General features: G+C 42.8%; 2 protein-coding genes across 5 annotated transcripts in view; one reads left to right on the top strand and one right to left on the bottom strand.

Annotated features, from left to right (window-relative positions):
• Positions 1-4,732, top strand: part of NIM1K (NIM1 serine/threonine protein kinase) — an 83,265-nt gene extending 78,533 nt beyond the window's left edge. The window contains exon 4 of the mRNA XM_030566426.1: positions 769-4,732. Coding sequence (XP_030422286.1) covers positions 769-1,518 — 750 coding nt within the window. The 3' untranslated portion in view covers positions 1,519-4,732. The remainder of the gene's footprint in view (positions 1-768) is intronic.
• HMGCS1 (3-hydroxy-3-methylglutaryl-CoA synthase 1) lies at positions 1,754-19,942 on the bottom strand. 4 transcript variants are annotated; one of them, XM_030566423.1, is made up of 11 exons: positions 14,788-14,882; positions 11,977-12,434; positions 11,336-11,461; positions 9,722-9,886; positions 8,884-9,052; positions 8,577-8,747; positions 7,284-7,390; positions 6,786-6,911; positions 6,113-6,276; positions 5,598-5,704; positions 1,754-5,145 (listed from the first exon to the last, which is right to left on the bottom strand). In XM_030566423.1, exons 1-10 carry the CDS (start codon positions 14,802-14,804, stop codon positions 5,612-5,614), a joined length of 1,596 nt encoding a protein of 531 aa, XP_030422283.1. In that variant the 5' UTR covers positions 14,805-14,882; the 3' UTR covers positions 1,754-5,145; positions 5,598-5,611. The 4 variants fall into 4 exon arrangements, with proteins under 4 accessions (XP_030422283.1, XP_030422284.1, XP_030422285.1 ...); XM_030566424.1 differs by having other exon boundaries at positions 1,754-4,727; XM_030566425.1 differs by lacking the exon at positions 14,788-14,882 and adding an exon at positions 19,836-19,942 and having other exon boundaries at positions 1,754-5,704.
• Positions 19,943-25,726: the final 5,784 nt, after the last annotated feature.

Genomic DNA, 25,726 nt, shown 5'->3' with positions numbered 1-25,726 from the left:
AAGGTTTTTAAAATGTTTAAGCTTCATTTAAAATTAAATTAAAATGCAGAGCCCCCCAGACCAGTGGCCAGGACCCAGGCAGTGTGAGTGCCACTGAAAATCAGCTCATGTGCCACCTTCGGCACGCGTGGCTAGGTTGCCTACCCCTGGACTAGAGGCTGCTCAGGTATTCTCCACAGAAACATTCAAAAAGAGATTAAAGGATGTTCTGTTTGGATACAGGATAGGCCTTTATGCACTATCGCATGCCTTTTGGCATTAAAGGCTATCCCCACACAAACACAGTAGTAAGATGGAGGTATGGTTAAAAGTACTTATCAGTAACGTAAGGTAAAAAACATGGAAGATTATAAGTTATAAATTCCTTAAAAGAAATCTAAATATTAAGGTTAGGAAATACAGGTAGGTTGTTCAGGTGCCTTTAACTGTACAACTATGATTAATGCATGTGTTGTTATGGTGTCAGATTACACTAAAAACACCTTGCATCTTTTTCTCCCCCACCTCTTTGGTGTTAGCACAGGGCAAAATTAAGTTTGTTTAGGCACCTAAACAACTGTAACCTAAACTTTCCATACTTTACATCTAAACTTTCCTATTCCAACTATAGGGAAACAGTGGAGGACCTCAGACCCACTGTATGGTAACTTGGCAAATGTTCACTTTTTAAATGGCAATTTCTGTATAGCAAAGCTACAGGGAAAAAATGAGCTGGAAAAGCCTTTGCATATATACTAATACTTAGTTTGCTTTCCTTTTGCTCTATAGCATGATAACAATATCATTCACCGGGACTTGAAAGCAGAAAATGTATTCTATACCAGTAACACCTGTGTGAAGGTGGGAGACTTCGGATTCAGCACAATAAGTAAAAAAGAGGAAACTTTAAACACTTTCTGTGGGTCTCCTCCTTATGCTGCCCCTGAGCTCTTCCGAGATGAAAACTATGTTGGTGCTTATGTGGACATATGGGCACTAGGCATCCTTTTATATTTTATGACAACTGGTACAATGCCATTTCGTGCGGACACAGTGGCCAAACTGAAGAAGTGCATTCTTGATGGGACATATAGCCTGCCCCCGTACCTTTCAGACACTTGCCAGAAACTGATCAGAGGAGTTCTTCAGCCAGTCCCAACTGCACGATACTCTATTGAATGTATTATGAAGAACGAATGGATGCAAGGGATACAGCATCCAAAAGCTTTGGATCCATTTAAATTGGATCCGAAGTATTTAGCAGAGACTAGTACCCTCAAAGAGGAGGAAATTGAAGTGAAAAATACCTTGCAAGATTTGGGAATCACAGAAGAACACATTCAAAATAACCGTGGAAGAGATTCTCGAAGCTCAATAACTGGTATCTATCGAATTGTTTTGCACAGAGTGCAAAAGAAAAGAGCCCTGGAGACTGTTCCTATAGTCACACACCCAGAACCCAAAGAGCAGGATTTAAAGAAAGGTCACAGTTCACACCGTGGTATCAGACATACATCCAAGTTGTGTTCAATTTTATGAATTGCATACAGCAGACTTTACATTCAGTAACTTTAACAAGGGGTTTTTATTCATTTCACAGTAAGCTTTGATGTTACATTTTTGTAATTTTTAAATAAACCAAAACTGCCTTAAATCTCAAAATGTATTAGTTCATCCAGAGGACTGATTTGCTCAGACTTGTTTGTGTTTGCAATTCGGCCCACAGACCTCACATGTAAAATGGAAGATATACTAATTGATTAACAAATACAAGTTGTTTAATAGATGTTGTCTTTTAATAATCGAGTAGAATTACTCAATATACTTGGGCTGATCTTTTAGGACAGCTATTTATAATATGTGGCCACTTGCAGAAATGTTACATTATTAGCCTGATGTTAAGTCATAACAGAACAGTAATCTAAATGACTGCCAATTTGCAATGGACAAAATCTGGTTATTTAAAGAAACTGATTCCTGAACAGCTGTGAATATTTATTTACAAGGACTCTGTAACTATTACTTAAGACAAGACTGTTAGGTATTAAATGTTAGCGCTTCGTTTTTAGCTATTACACCTTGACAGACAAAGAAGCTCTAACCCTTTTTTCCTTTCTCATCTTTAGTCCAGGATCAGCTTTTGAAAAATCCTGAAAATTGCTGTAATGTATCACAGGCTATCCTGTATTTAAAATGAAACCCTAACATGATGCTCCACTAACTCAAATCAAACATTTGTCACCTTTATTTTAGTACCACTGTGAGAAATGCTGCTACTCCTGGGTCCACTCAGCTATACTGCCATCTACTGGAACTCGTATGGTTTGATCATTGGGTAAATTAATAAGTAAGGCTATTATTTTGTCATGAATATTTTTAGTAAAAGTCATGGGCAATGAACAAAAATTCAAGGAAGCTGTGACCTATCCTTGACTTTTACTAAAAACAGCCGACAAAATGGAGAGGCAGGAGGGTCCACCTGCCCTGCTGCATGCAATGGCATGGAGCTTTGGCCCCTCGCCCCTGCCCAGTGGCTGGGAGCTTGGGCGGGTGGCTGGGAGCTGAGGGGGGGTCCCCTCCTGCAGCTGGACTGCTGAGGGAGAGAGTCCTGCTGCTGGCAGCAGTGGCTGGGCAGCTGCAGGGCCCCAATGTCATGAAGGTTGGAGAAAGTCATGGAATCTGTGACTTCTGCTACTCCATGACAAACTTATTAATAAGGCTACAAGTAAGGAGATGAGGCATCAAGAATGCAGAACTATGGCATATCTAGCCCTGCTCCAAATGAAGGCCATGGGCTATTGCTAACCGACCCAGACTCCAAGTTTATCTGGCTTTAGCTTCACTTATAGATTCAACACTCATGTTCTTGCATAGGGCATTAAGGAAACATACCACGATGCAGTGCTTCTGGCTCATGTTACTTTAGCAGTAAAGATTAGCACCAAAAGCCAAAAGGTTTTTTTTGTTTTACTTCTAATGGTCACTGGTATCAAAATCAACCACCAAATACTACAACCCATATGCAAGAGTAGGATAGGGTTGTTTTGGGAGTTTTCTGATAGCCTAGTCTCCTGTAGTAGTGGTCTCCTTGCCTTATTCACATTACTATGTACCCTTTTAATAGACAGTTGCCCTATGCAATCCTTGTGTATAAGATAGGCGACAAACATACCCCAACTTCTGCTTAAATCTGAAGTTTTGGGCTCTGCTCCCCTACATCAACTTAAATGCAAACTGTAAGAAAGGTTCCCCAATAGTTATACCACTATGAGTTGGCACAGTTAAAATAGCTACTTTGACAGCTCGAGGTAAGCCCCCGTTAGGTTAAGTAAAAACTGAAGGTGCATAGCTGCCGTTAGTAATACAAACGGACAACCAGACCTTAAGTTTAGATGCAGCTTTTCCATATTTACACTGGCATGGTAGGTTTTTAAATAGCTCTTTTTCTACTTTAAAAGTGAAGAAGGGTGGTTCATTTGCCTTTATGTAGTAAAGAGGAGCTTGGATTTTTTAAAATAACAGGAAACTCTAATCATAGATGAGTGCAGAGCAAGACGGCCCCAAGCAGTCAAGAAAAATTAAGTCTTTTTCAAAACACTGAAGGAAAGGGGATGGGAGAAGAATTGTTGCAGACTACAGCTGTGTTAGAAATGGTTTAGGTTTAAACAGCAAGCAGCACATAATAGTGAAAGATAACAGTCTCAAAACATGATTCTAAATATTTTTGGGTTAGAGTGTCAACTAGACAGTTTGATTCATTTTCCTCTTATTATTCCACTATAGAATGGAAAAGTGAAGCATTTATACTAGAAAACGTGCATAGGTTGGGTTCCCTGATCAGTAACCTGTACACTCTCCAGTGTTTGCTGGGCCATTAGATTCTTCCTAATCTATGTAAGAGACGTATTCCACAGCAGTTCAGCACTGCACCAAACACCGTTTTGAGTATCTCTAAAACTTTATTTACAAAAGAAGCTGCTTCAGTGTTAGTGAGGATGGCAAGTTAATTTTTTTGTGCAAGTAGTTCTTTGCCTGTCCACTGCCAGCAATAGACTTTATTCTGTGATAAATTTGTCTTCTGGCAGTAAAGAGAGTTGCTCTTATGAAACTAAAAACCCAAACACTTGGAAAAGTATCTTCACGCATCACTTTCCGTAAAAGCACTTAGACCATTAGTCCACATCAGTTCATATTAAATGAAATTTTAGGAAGTTGACTGTACAAGTCCAACAAAAAAAGTTATCAAATCCTCATGAGTGACATACGGTGTATTATACAAACACTAGTTACACAAAAACCTGCATTTCACAACATATCATTTCTGCAAGTTTTGAAGTGGACAGTGAAATAAAATTAAACAAGAATTAACAAAAATTAAACTCAGTCCTGTACATTAGAACAATTTAAATATATTTTACAAACTAGCAAGGCTCTTGGCAGCTCAGAATTGTCTCCCCACTAGTTTTGGGCATTTGCTCCTTGCATGATGAACAGCTTTCAGACTGGAAAGATGGAAGAAGGTTTGTGTGTTTTCCTGCAACAGTCTTGTTATAGAAGTACAAGGAGAGTGTGAAATATGAAATCAATCATGGAGTTCACAGTTAAAAATTGTCATTAAGAAAAATACAGTAGAAGAGCCAGGAGTCAAGGAGGAGCTGTCACATCTTTTCCCTTTGTGGTTTGTCAGTTTGACTGAACTCTCCATTGTATTTGGAAATTGAGGACTAGAAGTCTGCGCTGTGATCATTCTGACAAAAAAAAGAGTATTAAACCTAAAAGCTTTTAAAAAGGTGCCAGATTGAAAGAATTAAGGAATTAAACCCTTTATTTGACAGATGCAGCTTTCTTCCCACTGCCCTGCCAAGAACTGCTCAGTGGAGGGACAACAAAAAAAGACTCCAACTTCATTCAGTCCTTGGCCTCTGCTCATGTTGCCAAAACAGTATAGTGGTGGGCTTTAAGGATGTGGCTATAAGTGATGTGACACGGGCACTGGAAGTTAGATGGAGATCAAATCTATAAGGTGGTCACAGATTTTTGATCACTTAATACCTATTCCTATCTTAATTTTTTTAGCTGGGGAAGAAATGGGTATATTGTATTTAGAAAACTGACTGCTTATTGTCAATGCAGTGAGGACCCCAACATTGAAAACCAAAGTGACTTCTGAAAAAGAGAGAGAGAATGGCTTTTGGTTAGTTTTTGGGGAAAGGAGGGAACCCATTCGTTCCCCCCCCCCCCTTCCATTTAGAAAATTTTACTCCCAGGGTGAGTTTGTGCATGCACATTTAAACCTATTTTAGAAGGTATAACTTAAATTGGGAAGTCAAGCAAAATTCCAGTTTTTCTGTGTCCACTTACCAAGATCTTGTAATTGGTACACCCATTCCTGACTCTTTTTTTTAAAACCACACCAACATCCAGAGTTATGAAAGCCCTCAGAACCTTTGCCTTTTTCTTTTCCAATACATTCATGCTTTAGTGTTATGAAACCAAATTAAACAAAGCCTGTCAAGGAGTTTAAACAGGTTTCCGTGCTCCAATTAGAATATTTCTGTAGAGTGAAATTAAATAATATTTAATCCCTTTTCCTTTCCCACCACACGCCCATTTCACACCTCACAGAGGTATATTAATGCTCTCCATTGGAAACAGAGACAGCAACAGCTTCAGATTCTGTGGTTGCAGGGATTCTTGGCACTTTCTTAGCAGGGCTCGGGATAAGCTGAGGAGGAAAAAAAAAAATTTTTTTTTTTAAACCCAGAAGTTTCCAGTTCCTGCTTAGATTTCATTGCTTCTTCCTAGACTCCCAGCATTATCTCCCAGACAAAATTCACGCTACACTAGTTAGAAAGTTTGGTTTTCGGTATTCACGTTTGACTGGATGTTTCTGCAGTCTTGGTTTATATACAAACTGACTCAACCTCTCTTGCACCAAAACTTACATTCTGCATGTGGGATTCTTTTAAAATGTCTATCTTTGATTTTTTGGCTCCTATTTTACCTATTTTAACAAATTAGATGGAAATAAGTTAGCAGCCCCTTGTCCTCCTTTTACAGGGGATTTGCATAGTGCCACCATATAGAAATAGTTTTGCTATTTACATCATTAACAAAAATACAGAATTTTCACCTCATGAACTATGCTTGGATGGACAACCTCAGCTCCTGCTTCCAAAAGCCCATCACCCAGCACTGGACGTCGAGCATAAGTTCTTCTGTGTTTTTCATCCACTCGCACTAGGTACCAAGTTCCCTCGAAGAGATCATCCACTGAACACTGTGGAATGTAGTTGGCTATGAGGAAACCAGTAAAATATTGTTAACTGATTGCTGATGGTTAATAATGAGGAGTCACTTTAAAGATGGTAAGGAATCTTTTCTCGTGCTATATATTTATGCCTGCCTACTGTAATTTTCTCTCCATACATATAAAGAAGTGGGTCACAGCCTATGAAAGCTTATGCCAATAAAGTCCACAAGGACTCTTCGTTGTTTTTGCGGAAACAGACTAACACTGCTACCCCCCTGAAACTTAATGGTTAATGTTTATTGTAATATTCACTGCCCCTTTCCAAACTGCAATAGCAGAAGAGCATGTGTACTAATACCGAAGTATGGCCTTCACTTTAGCTCAAATTGTGCCATCAACTGCTGCAGTGCTTGACTGAAATTAATGTAAAACTAGGAAGGTATGAAAGCCTCGGACTTCGATCCTTAACTGAATTCGTGGATTTGATAACAAATATCAGGAATTTACTTTGTTAATCATATTGTAATTTACTTTATATGGAAAATGCTTTTACCCAAGTGATGCGTTTCTTGTCTAATCTTCATGTTTTCAGCGAAGACATCTGGTGCAATACACTTTCTTGAGTCAAGTCTTGTTTTCAGATCAGATAGGTTAGCAGTTATTTTATCCAGAGAAGAACCTGGAACACACAAGACCTTCACTAAGTCAGTGCTAACATCATAAGTAAATGTCAATGCACTAATATTTCAAAAGGACTTTCGTACAAACTGGAAGACTATAGTTGTATTTTAATATGCAATTTCCATGATCTCTGGGACACAAGATTACATTATTATAGCTTTAGTCATTATAAGTGACAAAAAGTTATAAAGCTAGCCTTTTAGGAGTTAAAACATGGTGAGACAGCATCTCAAAATTTAGTCTTTTCCCAATGGTACAGAAATATATCTATCACTGTTAGCCAGTCTGTTGCATTTCTGCTTATACCAGTGTTTTAGTGTAGCCAACTTTTCAGGTGAGAATGAGAAATGCTATAGTCAAATTAACTTACCAGGTGTGGCATCCTGCGTAACTCTAATGGAGTAGAGTGTAGCAGCAAAACCAGAGCCATAGGAGAACACACCAATTCTTTGTCCTGCTAGCTGCAGTGGGGAGTACCTGTACATCAAACAACAGAACTTCGCTTAAATGCCAAATTTTAAATAACCAAGTGCGATATTTAGCTTCCAGGAAGAAGCCTGCTAAGACCACAGATTATTGGATAGCAGCTCACATCTCGGACTACAAGCCACAGTTCCTATATATATAAAACAAGTGACACAAAGAGTGATCCTCACTTCTTGTTTTTTCACTTCTCATGGTGAGACATTTACACATTGCATTGCCTGTATTAGACTGTATGCATCTCAGGGAAGGGGTCTTCTCACCTTCTAATCGAGAAATGCCACATACATCTACAGCACTATATAATCTTTGAAACAAGATTTAGGACTCTGCGATGCAGCTACCATCAAACTCATTTAAATGAAACATTACAATCCTCAGGTTATTTGCTTTTTCCATGCCTAAAGCATATCACCACCTCTTAGAAAACTTAAAAGCCCAGGCCGAGAGAAAGCTGATGCTAAAGAGTGGGCTTGCTAGAGTTCCCTTTGGTATTGTCACAGGCTCAGTGGCTGCACCACAGCTGATGCTAGCTGGAACTGTCTGCAAAGAAACAAAGGAAGTTGCTCTTGGGTATGCTTGTTTTGGTGGCGAAGAGAAGATGTCTTAATTTCTCTCTTCTTAACTTTTCTGGAGCCTGGGAGAGGGGTGCACTAGTAAATGAGAAGTTTAGTCAGTAGCTAATTAGTTTGAATAGTAGGGAAGCAGCTATTTCTGGATGCAACTCATGAAAGATGGACGGATGAAGTACAGTAACTCCTCACTTAAAGTCATCCCGGTTAATGTTGTTTTGTTTCGTTGTTATGTTGCTGATCAATTAGGGAACATGCTCATTTAAAGTTGTGTAATGCTCCCTTCTAACTTCGTTTGGCAGCCGCCTGCTTTGACTACTGCTTGCAGGAAGAGCAGCCCGTTGGAGCTAGCTGGTGGGGGCTTGGAACCAAGGTAGACCCACTTCATAAGACTAATGTATCTAGAGCACTTTGCTATACTTATGTTTGGGTTTTAAAAAACAAACAACAAAAAAGATTGTTACCTGAACTTCATCCAAGAGAAATGATTTTTGGGGGACATTTTCTTTTGGTTACAGTAAAGCTGTTGAAAAGCTCTAGAAACATAACTATTCCCAAGAGTTAACAGGTCAAGTCACAACTTCTAACTTTTCTGGCTTTATACTTACTGTGCTAGAAGAGAAGCAAGACAGCCATAGACTGAAGGGGTGTACATGTTTCCATTTTGATTGGATAGAAGTAAAGAAGCTTTGGTTTTCTGATTAAAGAGTTCAGCACTAGCTTTCAGAAACGCCTTCTCCACATCTCTGTCAAAATAGGTATCCTCCAGTTTTACATCCCTATTTAAAAAATAATGAGGTTTAGAAACTGCTGCTACTCACTGAAACAGCTGAAAGGGAGAAACATACAGGATATGTAGCACATTTTAGATTCCCTTCTTTCTCGGACTAATTAAGTGATAGTAGCAGTTCTCACCTGAAAGCTTCCAAGCCACTATAGATACCATTTTCTGTTTTAGAGTTCTGGTCACTAAGAAAGTCATTCAACAGCAGTCGAGCCACAGATTTCTGTACAAGTTTACAGTATGGAGAATGGAAGATCATGAAGCCAAAGTCATTCAAAGTAAAGTCTCTATCACTTCCTTCTGGAAAAGGCAAAAAGAGGCACAATAAGTTGTAACAATACGTGTACAATTGCTCACTTAGCCACTTTTTTTTTAAAAAAAAGACAAGCTATAGTATGGTAGCATCCAGAAAGTTACTGTAAAACCTAGCCTTTGCTGGCAAGTTACTAGAAGCACTGCAGTTATTTGCATTTCAAAATATATGAATAAATAAAATAAAAAGTTCTTCTGATAACAATTGGCAAGTTGTGCCTGTATTGTAAATTGATGTATGGTTGTGGTGCTACATAAAAAAAGAATGGTATTTTGGGCACATTGGTAAGATTTAGCAGAGGCAGGAGGTAGTTATTTATCTCCAAAACAGTGCTGCTCAATAAATATGAAACAAAATGCTTATATTTATTCTGTATAGTTGTTGAACAATTGAATAAAAATGTCAGTGTCACAGGATTAAGGGATCATTGAAAAAGCAATACACACTTACATCCTGTCAGGCAAGTTACATTGGAGGTAGAAACTAGCTGAAGTCCTGGTCACAATGTTGCTTCCCTGAGGTTTTATTTAAAATTTCCTTAGGCTGGATATACAGATATATGTGGTTGTACATATATTGCATTCTCATTATGTGCTATGGCAAATAGAATTGCAGATTGCCACCGATGCCTGTAAACATTTTACAGTAATACATACCTTTTTGCCACTGAGCACGGATTTTGTTGCGGTAGACAAAATAGCAGCGATCTAATGCACTGAGGTAGCACTGAATAGATAGTTTACCATCAACTACAGGATATTCAGACACCATATCTGGCTTATAAAAATCATATGCATGCTGCATGTGGGTCCCACGCAGTCCTATTTTAAAAAACAAAAAGTGCTTAAGAGAATCACTTTGTAAGTCAACCTGAATACACGTCACCCCAGGTTAGTGGCATGCAGATAAAGTTTGGTGCTGGCCAGACAGCTTAGTAGTGCACTCTCTCATCCATGGCGGTTTGACATACAGCTCCAGATCACTCAATACCCAGGTGAGAGTGGAAGTGCTGGCAAAACACCAGGCTAGATTCACAAAAGGATTTAGGTGCCTTAGTCCCAGAATCAGGCCCCAGTGTGATCCACAAAAAACTTTCACATCAGCTGTTGCCAAACCTTCTAGATGTCTAAACTCACATAGCACCTGAATTTGTGCAGAAAAGTTCCCTAGGTGCCTATGTTTCTGTTTGAGCATGTGAACTGCAGCCCTACTCTGGACCTTTTGACACCTAAGCCCCAGTGTGATTCATGAACTGGGGGAAAAGAGGCATTTCTCGACCTAACTCCCCTGTGGGGTCCAACTCAGCTGGTGTCCTCAGACCTCACCTACCACATAAGGCCCATATAAGGAGGCATACACCAATCTGGCATTGGGGATAGGGGATGACTCCCCCATTACTTTTGTCCCAATGGTTAGGATACTCACCGGGGTTGTGAGAGACCTCAGTTCAAAGTCCCATCTCCACCAGGAGGGGAGAAAAGGGATTTGAACGTGGATCTGGCCCCTCTCAGGTGAGAGAACTGGACACACTATTTCAGTTGAGCCTAATCAGCACGGAGTAGCACTTGCTTACAACATTCATGCTAATACATCCCAGAATGATGTTTTCTTTTTTTGCAACAGCGTTACACTGTTGTTGATTCATATTTAGCTTGTCATCTATTATGACCGCCAGATCCCTTTCCACAGTACTCCTTCCTAGACAGTCATTTCCCATTTTGTATGTGTGCAACTGATTATTCCTTCCCAAGTGGAATACTGTGCATTTGTCCTTATTGAATTTCATCCTATTTACTTCAGACCATTTCTCCAGAGGTGCCTAACCCAGGTTTTGTTAATCCCAGTAATTTTCTAGGCTCCTAGAAGTTGGGTGTGCTGAAGCGTAGTGACACTACACTTAAGTTCCTTCATGAATCTAGCCTATCCTGCCTGTAACAAGTTGATTTTCATCATTTGACAGCCCCCCCGGTGAGAAAACTGCACTGACAGGCACTAGACTAGACAGTACAGCCCTTGTATTTCATTGGTGAAACTCTGAAGGAAGGCAGGCAGTACCTCCTACTCCCCCCGCAGGTGAATCCCAACAGGAGCAGCAAAAAGGCAAGTCTAGATCGAGATAGAAGGTGCAAGTTCTAACACCAGAAAAGTTAATCTGACTCCCTGGAGGCCTGGAATGACAGTAACTACAGTACAGGACATCCTGGAGTTGAGGGTGTTCTGCAGGCCTCATATATGGTATCCGTTTTAAAATCTTTCCACGTGACACTAACCTCGCTCAAAAATTAAAGGAGCATTTGGACCAATTAACATAGCAACAGCACCAGCTCCACCAGTTGGCCTGGCATTTCCAGTGGCATACACAGCTATATCTCCAGCAACAACAAGCGCATAACGACCTGGAAAAGATAAGAAATAACTATGGAAAGAAGTCCTTGGAAAACTTCATTTTTAGCTTGCAATGCTTAGTTTTTCAGTTTTCAGGAAGAGATGGTTGCAGGATTGTGCGAGCTCTAATAGCTGACACTTCTCCAAATTTATTTCTGCCTTTTATTTTCATTCCTTGGAGCATTCCAGATTTCCAAGAAAAGATCAATGATAAATAAGTGTCTCAGAATCACTTTGTAAAGCATATACAATACATCTTGTGTAAATGTGAAATTAGATGTAACCTAGACATGTAAGTCATCTTGGAAGTATACATTTTCTAGCGTATTTCCCAGGAAACCTCTCTCAAGTCCAGTGTCTGTTTTACTTAGCATTTTTTAACTATAGAAAGGAAATCTTATGAAGTATTTTTAAAAGGCTTGCTATCCAAGCCTAAAGTTATGTGCTGTGTACTTAAGGTGGTTACCAGGAAGACTACTGGACAAAGACTTAAGATGTCGTTTTCGAACAAAGACACCAAACTTACCATCCCAAGAACTGGACTCAACCCAGTTAACAGCATTAAAGATAGCAGCAGTGCCTCCATAGCATGCATTTATTGTGTCAATCCCTTCGACATCTGTATTACCAGAATCCTCAAAGAGCTGCATCAGGACAGTCTTCACAGATTTTGACTTGTCAATGATTGTCTCTGTTCCAACTTCTAATCTCCCAATGCAATCATAGGAGAGACTGTTCCTCTCCATAAGCTTCTGTACCACAGTCAAGCAGAGCGAGTTGATATCTTCTCTATCTGAGCAGAATCCCATCTTCGATTGACCCAAGCCAATGGTGTACTTCCCAGCATCCACACCATCAAATGCTTCCAATTCTGTCTGGTCAACATACTGAGAAGGAAAATAAATCTCCAGGGCAACAATTCCCACATCTTTTGGCCAACAGGCTTCAGCATTCACAGGAAGAGACCCAGGCATTGTTGTAGAGCTTGAAGGAGGAGAAAAAAAACAAAACACCACCAAAGCTTATTTAGACACATTCACTTTAATAAGTAATTGTGCAGTAGACTTCTAATTTCCTACAAACTCCTTGAAAAACTATTTCCTACATATTTCTCTAATGCTGTTTGCTATGACATGTCCTACCCTCTCATACCAATATGGGAGTACTCATCTTCCTTAGAGGTGCACTTCACAAATATGCTTAACTCCCCAAAAGATATTATCCTTTTTTTTTTTAAACAGTGTAATTAAATTTAAAATTAAGGAAAAAAATTAAGTTTCTATTTATGTATTGCTATTTATTTATTTTCTCCCCATTTTATTAGTGGATGCTTTGTACTTGTTTGATTTCATAATTGTCAGCTGAATTTCTGGTCTGACATCACTAAGAATTTTTGTAATTATTAAAAATACAAATTTAGTCCCTGAGGATGCAAACACTTATGCGTATTAATAAGCCCACTGAAATCAACTGGATGATTCATGTGAGGACAAGTCTACCAACAGAAGGCGGCTACAAGTAGAGGTCTGCCATAGAGATCTAGACTCAGAGGTCTACCCATAGGGCAACTACTACATGTAGAACTTTTTTTTAACTGAAATCTAGGTTAAGTAAACAAGACACAGAATGTAATTATACTGGTATTCTAATTTGTCTACTCAGGAGCAGAAACCCTTTCAGTTAGTCACCTTTTGAACAATGCAAATCAGGGGATCTTTGCAGTACTGATGCCACCTTTATTGTTGAAAGTGTTTCTCTGATAAATTAATAAAATGAAATTGTCACTGCAGTGACAATAGGTACCAACGTTTAATTTGAGATCTTGATCTTTTGAATTGTACATCCCTCCTGGAGACCTGTCATAACCCCTTACAGGTACTTGGATCAAGATGTGCATTGTGGGGAGGGACCCATCAGCTCTCAGTGTCCGAAGAAATAAACATGGGACCCCTTCATAACAGGAAGATGACCAAAGCAGCCAATTCCATGAAGGCCTTTGGATCCCAGCCACCTGCCTATACAGTGCCTGTAATAAATAAAGTGGGAGGATAACTCCCTTTAATGGACACCCAGCCAGCCAATTAGCTGTAAAATCCCTCTTGGTAGCTATTCTTAACATGCTTTACCCCTGTAAAGGGTTAAAAAGTCCCCCAGATAAAGGAAAAAAAGTGGGAATCTGACCAAAAGAGCCAATAGGAAGGAAGAACTTTTTAAAATTAGGAAAGAAACTTTCCCTTTGTGTCTCTCTGGGTTGAAGGGACAGGGCAACCACGCTATAAGCAACTAAGCCAGGTATGATTATAAGTCATCAGATCGTGCCTAGAACTATTTATCTGAACTCAAATGTGTACGTAGATCAGAAGGTTTAGCTAGATGTGATTAGAGTTATTTCTTTTATTTCTTATTGGTTTGTGGACTCCTCTGTGCTAACCCTAAATGCTTTTGTTTGCTTGTAACCTTTAAGCTGAACCCTGAAGAAAACTATTTTGGGTGCTTGATTTTTGGAACTGCTCTTTTAAAAATTTAGCAAAAGCTTAAGTTCCAGATATATTTTCTTTCTTTTTGTTTTTAATAAAATTTACCTTTTAAAGAACAGGATTGGATTTTTGGCATCCTAAGAGGTTTGTGCATGTTTGATTAGCTGGTAGCCACAGCTAATTTCCTTTGTTTCCTTTTTCAGCTCTTCCCCGGAGGTGAAGGGTGAAAGGTCTTGAGAGCCCCACTATTAATAAATAATTCATACCTAGCTCTTTTATAGCAGTTTCATCACTAGTTCTCAGAGCGCATTACAAGAGGAATCAGTGTCATTATCCCCATTTACAGAGAAACTGAGGCAGAGTGGTGGACTTTCTTGCCCAAGGTCATCCAGCACGCAGAGTTCCTGAGTCCAAGCACAGCGCTCTGTCCCCTAGGCAACATGGCACTCAGACACTCTAGTCAGTATCCAGCCTCGGGGTCCTTCTGACTCCGGGTTAAGGATGCCCCAAAATGGACGCAACCCCCACCCCTCCTCTGCCCGCCCCTCCCACAAGCACTGCCATCTGCAAAGGGCAGCAAAGAACAGCTGCACAGCACCCAGCCTCCCCTTCCCCGGAGCCATGCGGCCAAGCCTGCGCAGTACCAACCCGGCACTCGGCTCCGCGAGCACGGGGCAGGCCCGGCCCATGCCCGCAGCCGCAACCGCGAGGCCCAGAGCAGCCGGAGCGGGCCCGCGGGCTCAGACGCCCCCCAGCAGGGCCCGGGAGCAGACCCCGCCTAGGATAGGCTGCGGCTCCTCAGCCACCCCCGGGGGCTCCCGTCGCCTACCGCGCCCCTCCGCAGCGGCCCCCTCGCTTACACGTTACGAAATCCCATTGCCGTCCCGCGCAACGGGCCGGACGGGCAGAGCCCACGGCGCAAGCGCGCGCTCGGCTGTCACCTAAATGCGCACGCGCGCTCTTGCAGCAACCCACGCGGCAGCCCCCAGCAGCCTACTCCACCCCTGGCAGTGCTGTGACGTAACGCCGGTTACTGGTGCGGTGCAGTGCAGTGCAGTCTGCCCAGCCCAGCCCGCGCGCGGCGGCGAGCACAGCGCCTGCTCCTTGGGGGCGAGGGGCCGCGAAGTGCTGCGCTGTGGGCATGCAGATAAGCCCCGGTCCTGCCCGGCAGCCTTCCCTTTGTGCGGGGCGTGGGAACGGAGGGAGACAATAGTAGCTGCCGCCCCAGGGCTGCGTGCGACACACCCGAGGTGACTGCTTGAGTAGCTATCGCCCCCCCTCCCACAGCTGGTATTTCTGCTGCAGCCTGTGGGTCACCCCACCTGAGCCGTGTTGGGAAGTAGGAGGGGATCCCCAGCTAGCTGAGCCTGAAGCTTTCCCTAGCAGTAGGACCCACAGTAGAAGAAGCTTTTTTATTCTGATGGAAATAGAGGCTATGCAGTTTCCAATAAAACAGACAATAGCACCAGTGGTATGCCCAAATGTTGCGTACTGTGTGCAAATGTGATTGTCTCATTTCAAAAAAAGATATATTGGAAGTGGAAAAGGTTCAGAAAAGGGCAATGAAAATGATTAGGGGTACAGAATAGCTGCCATCTGAGGAGAGAGTAATAAAATGGGACTTTTCAGCTTGGAAAAAGAGATGATGGGATATGATAGAGGTCTACAAAACCATGACTGGAGTGGAGAAAGTGAGGAAGTGTTGTTTTACTTATAACAAAAACTAGGGGCCATCAAATGAAATGAATAGGCAGCAGGTTTAAAGCAAAAGGAAGTATTTTTTCCAGACAACACACAGTCAACTTCTGGAACTCCTTGCCAGAGGTTGTTGTGAAGGCCAAGACTACAACAGGTCAAAAAAAAACCAAAAAAAAAAACCCACAACACATCACTAGATAAGTTCATGGAGGATAGGTCCAGCCTATTAGCCAGGATGGGCAGAGATGGTGTCCTTAGCCTGAAGGTGGGAATGGATGACATGGAATGGCTCCCTTGACAATTACCTGTTCTGTGCATCCCCTCTGGAGCACCTGGCACTGGTCCCAGCATGGCCATTTTTATGTATGTCTAGGGTGTAGTGCTATGCTGTGAAATGCAGACTACACCTGGATCCTACAGACACAGGGGGTGTAGATGAGTCACCACTGTGTGTAGTAGGGGCAAGGATCAGCATGTTTTCCCCCTCCCCTGCCTTCATTCCACAAAGGAAATAGTAGCCTGACCTGAACAGGCTAGGATGTGACAAGGTAATTAGGTAGAAGGTAGACAAGGTAACTGTAGAAGTTAGAGGTTGGCTAAGTCTATGTTGCTCAAGCTTTTTGATACCAGGGACTGGCTTGCTGCTTTTCTAAACAGTATAAAGGGCATTGGTCCATAGCCCAGACGTTGAGAAACACTGGGTTAGGTCCCTGACCACCTAAATAAGAAGGTGTGATTCCTGCTGTGAGGTGCTGGCACTCTCCATTAGACAGAGCGGACAAGTAGGAATAACCAGAGAGGGAAAGGCTAAGATATAACAGGTTACATACAACAAGACTTCTTTGTTTAGCTGAAGTGAATTTATGTAGTAACACCTACCTGTACTGTGTGATAAAGGGAAGGCACAGACTAGTCTTTATGAAAAAGTTGCATGGATAGAATCCAATTTGTTAATTTAAATCTATCATGCCCCATTTAGGCCTGATTTACATTAGATGGTTAGATTGACATAAGGGAAGTGCCTCTCTAAACTGCTTTAGAAACACTACCTCTCTGAGCATCCCAGAATCACAGTCAAGGTAATTAGGTCTATGCAATGTCAGTGCAGACACTATACTGCTTATGTCAACTGTTACTGGCCTCCAGGAGCCATCCTACAATGCCCCACATTGACAATACAACTGATACAAGCACTCCTGGTGAGGGCATGCACTGTGGACACAAAGAGCTAAGTGTGCACACACAGAAGCAATTTAATAAATTGTGGCTGTAGGTCAACACAATTTTGTAGTGTATATGGCCTTTGGCCATGATCCTGCAACCATTTATACAGGTTCTTCATTTAAACTACTTAATTTGAATAGTCCCCTTTAAGTCAATAGTTCTACTGGAAGTATGTGTTTGCAGTATTAGGGTTTTAGTTTAGAGTAAGAGTGCAGAGGCATGGCCAGGCAGCTCTGCATGCTGCCCTGTCCACAGGCGCTGCCCCACAGCTTCCATTGGTCACAGTTCCCAGCCAATGGGAACTGCAGGAGTGGCTCTTGGGGTGGGGGCAATGTGCGGAGCCCCCTAGTTGCCCCTACATGTAGGCGCCAGAGGGGGGACATGCCACTGCTTCTGGGGGCTGCATGGAGTGAGGCAAGCTCCCTATCCCACTCCTCAGCTGGAGCGCCAGAGCGGGGCAAGCCCCAGACTTTGCTCCCCAGTGAGAGCTTGAAGGCCAAGTTAAAATGTCTGGAGGGCTGTAGTTTGCCCATCCCTGCTCTAACTCCTACTACAAGCATTCCCTTCAGGAATGGAATGAGGCCCATTAACAGGAAAGTATGGGTAGGGTTTGGAAGATTATAGTGCTGCTTGTAATGTTCCTATTCTATGGTAAAAAGACTTCAGCCTTCATAAGTGAATGTTCAGCATCTTTCAAACCAGCTTTATTCAAAATGACAGCAGTATTAAATTAAATCTAACTTTTGTATTTAATAGGCTTGGAAGACAAGATGACATAACTGATACCAAAACTGATGCATGTAATAACCCTTAGAACAAATCTAAAACAGGCAGCCAAACCAGTTCTTAGAAAGATGAATGCCATCAGTATCGAAAGGAATTTGTGGCATTGATGATAATGAGTTATGTTCCCTCACACTACTGGAAGGCCTTTTTTAAAGAATCTCTCTGAGGCATAATGTGCAAACTATAACAGTCCTTGCCTTGGTTGCAAAATGCTACTAGCTCAGTTTTTCCATAATGGGAGACACATCATATGGTGGCACACACAGTTTTGTTTTTTAAATTAGAGCAAGCTCTGCTAGTTTGCTTGAGATCATTCTCTAGACTTTTCAAATTATTTTTATAAGAATCTGCTGAAAGCTACAAAACAGAGTAAGAATTCATATCTTTGGTTCTTGCAGGCAACACAATTGGTCATTCACTTTTTTCCTTTTATTCCTGAAATGTTTCATAAATAAAACACTCAATAAAAACTATTATTTTCATTTCTGAAGAAATACTGCTATGATGAATTTGATAATCAGTTAATATGCTCTTTAACTTAATGTAGTTCCTTTCTCCACCTATTTCAAAATACATTTAATCAGTGTGCATTGAATACGGCATGTACTATGCACTGACCAGACCACAAGTTGATATTTCTACCAAACATATCAGAAAGGTTATCTGCAGATATTCAAAGATTTTAAGAAGGCTGCTGTTAAACCATGAAGTGTTCATGAGGTATAGCACTCTTCTGGTTACAGGTTTTAGGCAGCAATATGCATTTATAAAAAGTGTAGCGCATGTACAATTTCTCAGAGAAATATTCTCTCTTCCCATATCAGGTTTTACATTAGCAATGTAGCAAATACAGGATTTCAGTTATTAAAAAGCCCCTTGCATAGTAACACATAGGCTCAATTCTGTGATTAGGTTTGATCCTGGGCACTCCACAGAGTTAGAAGAAAAGCAAGGGAGACACTTAGCAAGCCTACTATATGATCAGGGGTAAAGAGGGCTGAAGTAAGGAGATGAAAAAAATGGTTTTGGGACCTGGAGTTCTGACCACAATGAAGTGGAGCAATAGCAAATGTATTTAATGCACACACAAGGCTTATAGGGTAGGAAGAGTCAGTGACATTATCCACTAAAGTCATGCCTTGCACTCATTCCTGCTTTTGGTTACCTGGTCAGTTCAGTTCCTGAATCACTGAAGCCAGATACATTTCTAGAGTTCGTATAGAAAAGACATTCAGTGGAAAATTCAGCTACATGTTTTAAATGTGTGACTGAATTTCAGTAGGACAGTACCTTGGACTCCTTTGATTTATTTCTTTTTCTTCTTTAAGACATACAAAATCCCTTCAATTTTCTGCCTCCAAAAGCCCCATACTTGTGCAGGCAAAATTCCCAGTGACATGAATGACATTCATACCCAGGTGGATGAAAGATAGAGTATGACAATCTATATAGTTTTATTAGCTGAAAAGCATTCTGCAGAGGTTCTGGCCGCACAAACACCATGCAGTAAAAGACTGTCCTATACCTTGCAGTGGTAGCCACTGCGGATACTAGGGCAGTGACTGCTGTCCTCTGCGCCTGTACAAGGCTGGCACATTTTGTATAGTACTATAATACACAAAGCCACCACCATCGCCTCGTTGGTATATAGCCTTTGTTTTCATAGTATGTCTCTATCGCTTCCTTGATCCGCTAGTGAGAGATACACTAAATCTACGGAGGATGCCTTTTACTGCCGAGCCCAAGTACCTGGGTACCTGGGCTGGACAGGCACCGCGGGGTGAGCCAGCGCCCGCGGTTCTGATGTCCCGATTCTGGGGGACCGGCTCCTTGGCATGCCAGACACGGGGAGTCCCCATTTAATCCAGCCACAGACCGCGCAGCCAAACGCAGGGCGGCGCCCACCCCAGTCTGTGCGAGGCAGCTGGGCGCCCCTGGCCCGCCTTGCGCACGCCGGGCAGCCGAGGAGATGTGACACGGATGGCATCCAGGCGCCTGCACCCAGCCCACCAGCGCAGCCCCTGCCCAGCCCGCCGGGGGCTAGTCTCACTGAACGCCAGGCAGCCGCCAGCCCCGCCGCACGGAGCGGGACGGGGGCGCGGATCTCGCGGGTCCCAGCCCCGCGCGGAGCCGGACATCTCAGTCTCGCCCCGAGCGAGCGGCTGGGGTGGCGGAGGATGCGCCTCTGCCCAGCTCTCACCTGCGTGATGCGCCGGTCCCAGCTGCCGCTTCGTTCTCTCTCCCTCAGCCACTGGACGGGGCACGGGAGTAGGAGCGGCGCCTTTAAACCAGCCCCGCCGCCCAAGCAGCCGCTTGCAATGTGAGCGGCAGCTCGTGCGCCCAATCAGGGTCCCCCCGTCGCTGGGTCCCCCTTTGTCACCACTCCCAACCAGTCAGCGGACGGCGAGGCGGGTGGCGCTGGCGCATGGTGTGAGAACGTGACGCGGCCTGGGCAGATTGCTGTTCGCCAATGGGAGCGCGGCTCAAGGAGAGGCCGCCCAGTGGGAACCCCGCGCAGGGCCCAGCTGACCAATGGGAGGCGTGCTACCGACTACGGGTAAGGGTAGCGTGGCCGCGCGAGTCCCTGGCGCACAGAGGAGGATGTTACCTAGCAACGGGAGTGAGTCTCAGCCCAGGCTGAGGGAAACCAGAGCCTCATGTTGCCTTAAGGGGAGAGGCGCGCCCCTGGGTAGGGGAGCTCTGGGAGCGCTCACAGAGAGGCTGCTATGGGGGAAAAGGGGAAAGACATAAAGGTGGACAGGGTCAGGAGGTGGCAGGCAGGGGGATGGATGGAGGTTCTCATGGAGATGGATGAGGCACAGGCTTCCTTAGGGAAGGGATGGACCGGAGACTCCCAACGGCAAGAGGAATAGCAGTGGGTGGGGGAGGAGGCAGGTGCCAAGCATAATTTCTGTGAGTTTAACATTAGGATCATTAGGCACTTAAATGCACTAAATCTTATCGGCACCTAAGTCCCCATTTTCGATCTGCAGAACTTCTGCCGAACCCTGTAGGTGCCTAAAAATACTCAAGAGTCTTAAGTTTTTCAGAGTAAAGGTTCCCTAAGTGTTTATGTTCTTGCCTCTGGGCCTGCCTAGTGCTGCTTCCCTTAGGCATCCAAATGCCTAGATCCCTGCCTAAGCCCCAAAGTAATTTACAAACTGGGGGAAGACAAGTATTGGCAGCCTAACTCTGTGCAAGACCCAGTCTGACATGCTTAGAGGTTACCTATCAGGTCAGCACCCAGCCATAATACTAGAGTGGAGAAGAGGTGGTGCACACACCATAACTTTTAACCCAACAGTTAGAGCATTTACTGGGAATGTGGGAAACCCAAGTTTAATTCTGCCCTTCTCTGCCTGAGGGTTTGAAAGGATTTGAACTAGCAGTCTCCTGCTGCACTATTTAAAAGTGCTGTCTAACCCCTGAGCTATGGGATATTCTAATGTAGCATTCCCTCAGTCCCTCCTGTTGAAGCTGTTGCACTCCGGATATATAATGAAAGAATGATTGGAACAGGGGGACTGGACCCTGGGTCTCAACTCCCTGATGGACTACAGAGTCACGTTCTCTCCCAATGACAGATCCACTGTGGATAAATACTTAAAAAATCATTAGGCTAGAGAGAGAGAGAAAGACTCCCAACTTTTGCATCAGTGGTAAACATCCATGCAAGATTCAGAATTTGTAATACCGCTCTTCCCACATAAATTACATATCACCTAGCTGTTGCGCTAATATTTTTTCCAAATGCAATCTTCTGGTTCTTTAGTCCAAGAACTGAAAACAACTGAAGTGAAAACTTACTGTGACACTAAGCACCCCTGTATTCACACCCAGCATGCTGTTGTAATAATCTTTGTACAAAATATGCCTTGTGTGGTATAATTTGAAAACTAACAACTCACTGATCATTAATATTCTTTCATGATGTACATACATGGTGGGTCTCAAGAGTTATGACTGAAGTGTGCGTAAACCAGGTATGTTGGGGAGCTGGTAAACAGGTCTGCACTAAACAAAGACATGAGTTTTCCCTAGCTAGGAGTTGCTTCCAAAGTATTTTGAAGGACAAGGAGAATGTATTTACATATCATGTAAACAGACCCATCAAACTAACAAAGGACGGAGGCAAACCTCAAACTAACACACGGAGGAAAAGACAGCATGGCGTCTACACCCAGCAGGAGAGAGAGAAGCTTGGTCTGGGTTTTACTTTCCAAATAATGCATTGCAAAGGTTTCCTGGACTAAAAAGACAAGGGAGGGCTGAACTTCAACTGATAAATGATTGTATACAATATTACTGAATTTATATATTTTTAAGCCAGAGCTGGGCTGTAGGCAGGCTCCTGGGGTCAGAACTGTTGAACTAGGACTATCTGGCATAGGATTGCCAACCCTCCCAGTTTTGCCAGGAGGCTCCTGGAATTGGGCTCTATCTCCTGCTACTGATGCCAAACTGGGAGATTTTAGGCTGCTAAAAGTCCAGCAGCACAGCGGAGGTAAAGCCTGCCTGGCCTGGCCCCACGCCATTCCCGGAAGCGGGTGGCACACTCCTGTGGGGGGACCAGGGGTCTCCATGCACTCCCCAAGCGCCGACTCCACAGCTCCCATTGGCTGGAAACTGTGGACAGTGGGAGCTGCAGGGGTGGTGCCTGCAGGCAGAGGCAGCACATGGAGCCCCATGCTCTCCCTCATCCCCCCAGGGGCTGCAGGGACATGCTGGCTGCTTCCGGGAGCGGCACGTGGACGGGGCAGAGCACGAAGCCTCCTGGCCCCACTTACCTCAGGTGGCTCCCAGGCGGCAGCACAGGGGCTAAGGCAGGCTCTCCCCCAGGCTCAGCCCAGAGCCCCCTCTCACACTCCAAACCCCTTTGCCCCAGCCCAGAGCCACGCCTCCTGCATCCCTGCCTCAGCCTGGTGAAAGTGAATGAGGGTGGGTGAGAGCAAAGGATGGAGAGAGGGGGTATGGAGTGAGCAGGGCGGTGGCCTCGGAGAGGGGGCGTGCCTAAGGGAAGGGAGCAGAGCATGTGTGATTAGACAGTTGGCAGCCCAAGTCTGGCACTCCACCACTCACAGGGTTACAGGGTTACAGGGCAATTGCTGACACAATCCCTCACTGGTCTGGGTTACACCCTGCACGCAACTCTGACATTCACACAGAACTTTTCTATTTTCTGTAGGTTCCTTTGGTGAATTTAGTTCACATTCATTGTATGGAGAAGATCAAATTCCATTTTTAATTATGTTCCATAAATAGGTAAAAAATAGAAACTTTCATTCAAAAAATAGTTTAGATCAGGGGTCAGCAACCTTTCAGAAGTGGTATGCTGAGTCTTAGTTTATTCACTCTAATTTAAGGTTTCGTGTGCCAGTAATACACTTTAATGTTTTTAGAAGGTCTCTTTCTATAAGTCTATAATATATAATTAAACTATTGTGTATGTAAAGTAAATAAGGTTTTTAAAATGTTTAAGAAGCTTCATTTAAAATTAAATTAAAATGCAGAGCCCCCCGGACTGGTGGCCAGGACCTGGGCAGCCACTAAAAATTAACTCGCATGCCACCTTCGGCATGCGTGCCATAGGTTGCCTATACCTAGTTTAGATTCTGAAAATGCCATGCAGACCGCAGATATATCTTGCAGGTTGTATTATTCCTACAGGCTATATGTTTGACAACTCTATTTCAGTTTACTTCTAAGAGGATGACTGCCTAGTCAGAAACATTAATTTTTTTCATACTTTGTTTAGCTTTTAAAAAAAGAAAAAAGGAAGGATGTTTTTTCAGTCTGGACTTCAAAAGTTGTACCTACTTCAGCATCTCATCATATACTTCAGTAATGTGGGTTCCTTCACTTTCAAAAACTTTAACTGATATGGTTACAAATTCTCATGTACCTGTCCAAGAAAAACATTAGACATTCAGCAAGAGTACAGTAGTTGTCATCGCTGAATTCAAGAAGAGAGAATGATGCTTTTTTGCAGTTCATAGATGCATTGCCAGCAATATGTGCAGTTTTGTTGTGCAGTTTTAAGGGTTTTCTTTTCCAGTTTGGGTTGAATTTTTATGAATTTCATTTGAAAGAGGTGTTTTCAATTTGAGATAGGGAGCTGGGTGCCAAGTAATTTCAATTCAAAAAGACTAAAGTTACAACCTAGACCAAGAGGAACAGAGATCAGGAAGTCCAAATTATTAATAATTGTTTTTCTGCTATAAGTTTCTTTCTATGCCTTCGGAGCTGCCATGACTTAAATGAGCAAGAGAACTTGAAGTTATTTATTATATTTAATTTATTTTGTAAATAAATTAATAAAACCAGGAAATTGAACAGTGTTAGTTCAGTTACACTTTTTCTATTGTCACTCTTGAACTTCAACTAAAATTATACCCAGCTGCCATTGGGAAACTTTTTCAGAAATAGTGGTTAATTATATCCAAAAAAACAATAGGTGGATCCTGTAATAGATAGTTCTTACAGTTGATTGATGAGGAAGAATTTCAATATCTAATTACACTCAGTTTCAGTAACAAAAAGTTAACCCAACCCTTGGCAGTTGTATTGCAAGATTTCATCTCATCATTTTAGGTGGCATCTTCTTGCAGCTGTGATAAATTTGGCCTATAGATTCCAAAAGAGACAGGAAGTCCAAAGTATGTTCAGTTTACAAATGTAAAGGTGCTTGTTTTTTAAAAATTTAATTGTAATTTAACTATGTAAATTCAGCCTGATATCTGAACGTCAAACTAGATTCTCTCTTGCTCCCCAGTAATACCAGATCAGATGTACAAAGGGACTTGAGAGCCTAAAGCCCAGTTTTAGACACCTGTGTGTGTACAACAACCCCTTTTCCGCTGCCATCTCACCCTATAGGTATGTGAACTCACTCAGTGCTTACATTTTCACTGTAAAAGTTCCCTGGGTTTCTGTCACTGGGCATGTGCATTGCTGCTTCAGGCAGGAGCTTGGGCACCAGTCTCATGCCTAGGTCCCAGCACATTTCTCAAACCAGGTGAAGATAAGCATTATGGCACCTAGCTTGCCTGCAGGGTAGGTTTTGCTCAGAGGATACTTAGTTCCACACAAAATGGCCACTGAGGATGAGGGCCATCCATATAACCTTTAGCCCAGCAGTTAGTGTATTTATCTGGGATGTGTGAGACCCACATTCAATTCCCCCATCTACTTGATGAGGAGAAGGGATTTGAACAGAGATCTCCCACCTCTCAAGTGTATGCCATAGCCACTAGACTTAGGCTATTCTGATGTGGTTCTCTCTCAACCTCTCTTGTTGAAGCCATTCCACCTTAATTAAATATTAATTGGGCCAGAGACAGCGTAAGAAACACTCTATATTCCAGTGGTTAGGACACTCATCTGAGAGGTGTTGTTTCAGAACCCTTCTCCTCAGGCTGAAGTGGGAACTGAACCAAGGCCTCTCAATTCTAAGGTGAGTTCCCTAACCACTTGGCTCAGGTTTATAAGGGAGGCTGGTGTTGCCTCCCCCCCCAATTCTCCTTTTTGCATGGAATCAGGTAGGCATCTTGTCATGGAGTGTATAGAGCAGGGGTCGGCAACCTTTCAAAGTGGTGTTCCGAGTTTTCATTTATTTACTCTAATTTAAGGTTTCACTTGCCAGTAATACATTTTAACCTTTTTAGAAGGTTTCTTTCTATACGTCTATAATATAGAACTAAACTATTGTTGTATGTAAAGTAAATAAGGTTTTTAAAATGTTTAAAAAGCTTCATTTAAAATTAAATTAAAATGTAGAGACCCCCGGCCTGGTGGCCAGGACCTGGACAGTGAGAGTGCCACTGAAAATCAGCTTGCGTGCCGCCTTTGGCACCCGTGCCATAGGTTGCCTACCCCTGCCTTATAGCAAGGGATTCAAAGATCTCAATTTGTTTAGCTTCAAAAAGAGAAGGTTAAGGGGTGACCTGATTACAGTCTATAAGTACCTACATGGGGAACAAGCATTTAATAATGGGCTGGCTCTTTAATGTAGCAAAGAAAGGTATAACATGATTCAATGGCTGGACGCTGAAGCTAGGCAAATTCAGAGTGGAAATAAGGTGTAAATTTTCA

Source organism: Gopherus evgoodei, chromosome 6 (assembly GCF_007399415.2).
Source record: "Gopherus evgoodei ecotype Sinaloan lineage chromosome 6, rGopEvg1_v1.p, whole genome shotgun sequence".
NCBI classification, from domain to species: Eukaryota; Metazoa; Chordata; order Testudines; family Testudinidae; genus Gopherus; species Gopherus evgoodei.
Note: the sequence above shows the minus strand (reverse complement) of the source record. Positions and strands in the feature narration are given on the sequence as shown.

Coding starts and splice junctions, on each gene's coding strand:
- HMGCS1 (XM_030566422.1), bottom strand. Junction 9,053..9,721: donor CCGTGCTCAGTGGCAAAAAG/GTATGTATTACT, acceptor TGCCTTTTCCAG/AAGGAAGTGATAGAGACTTT. Junction 6,912..7,283: donor TACGCAGGATGCCACACCTG/GTAAGTTAATTT, acceptor TGTGTGTTCCAG/GTTCTTCTCTGGATAAAATA.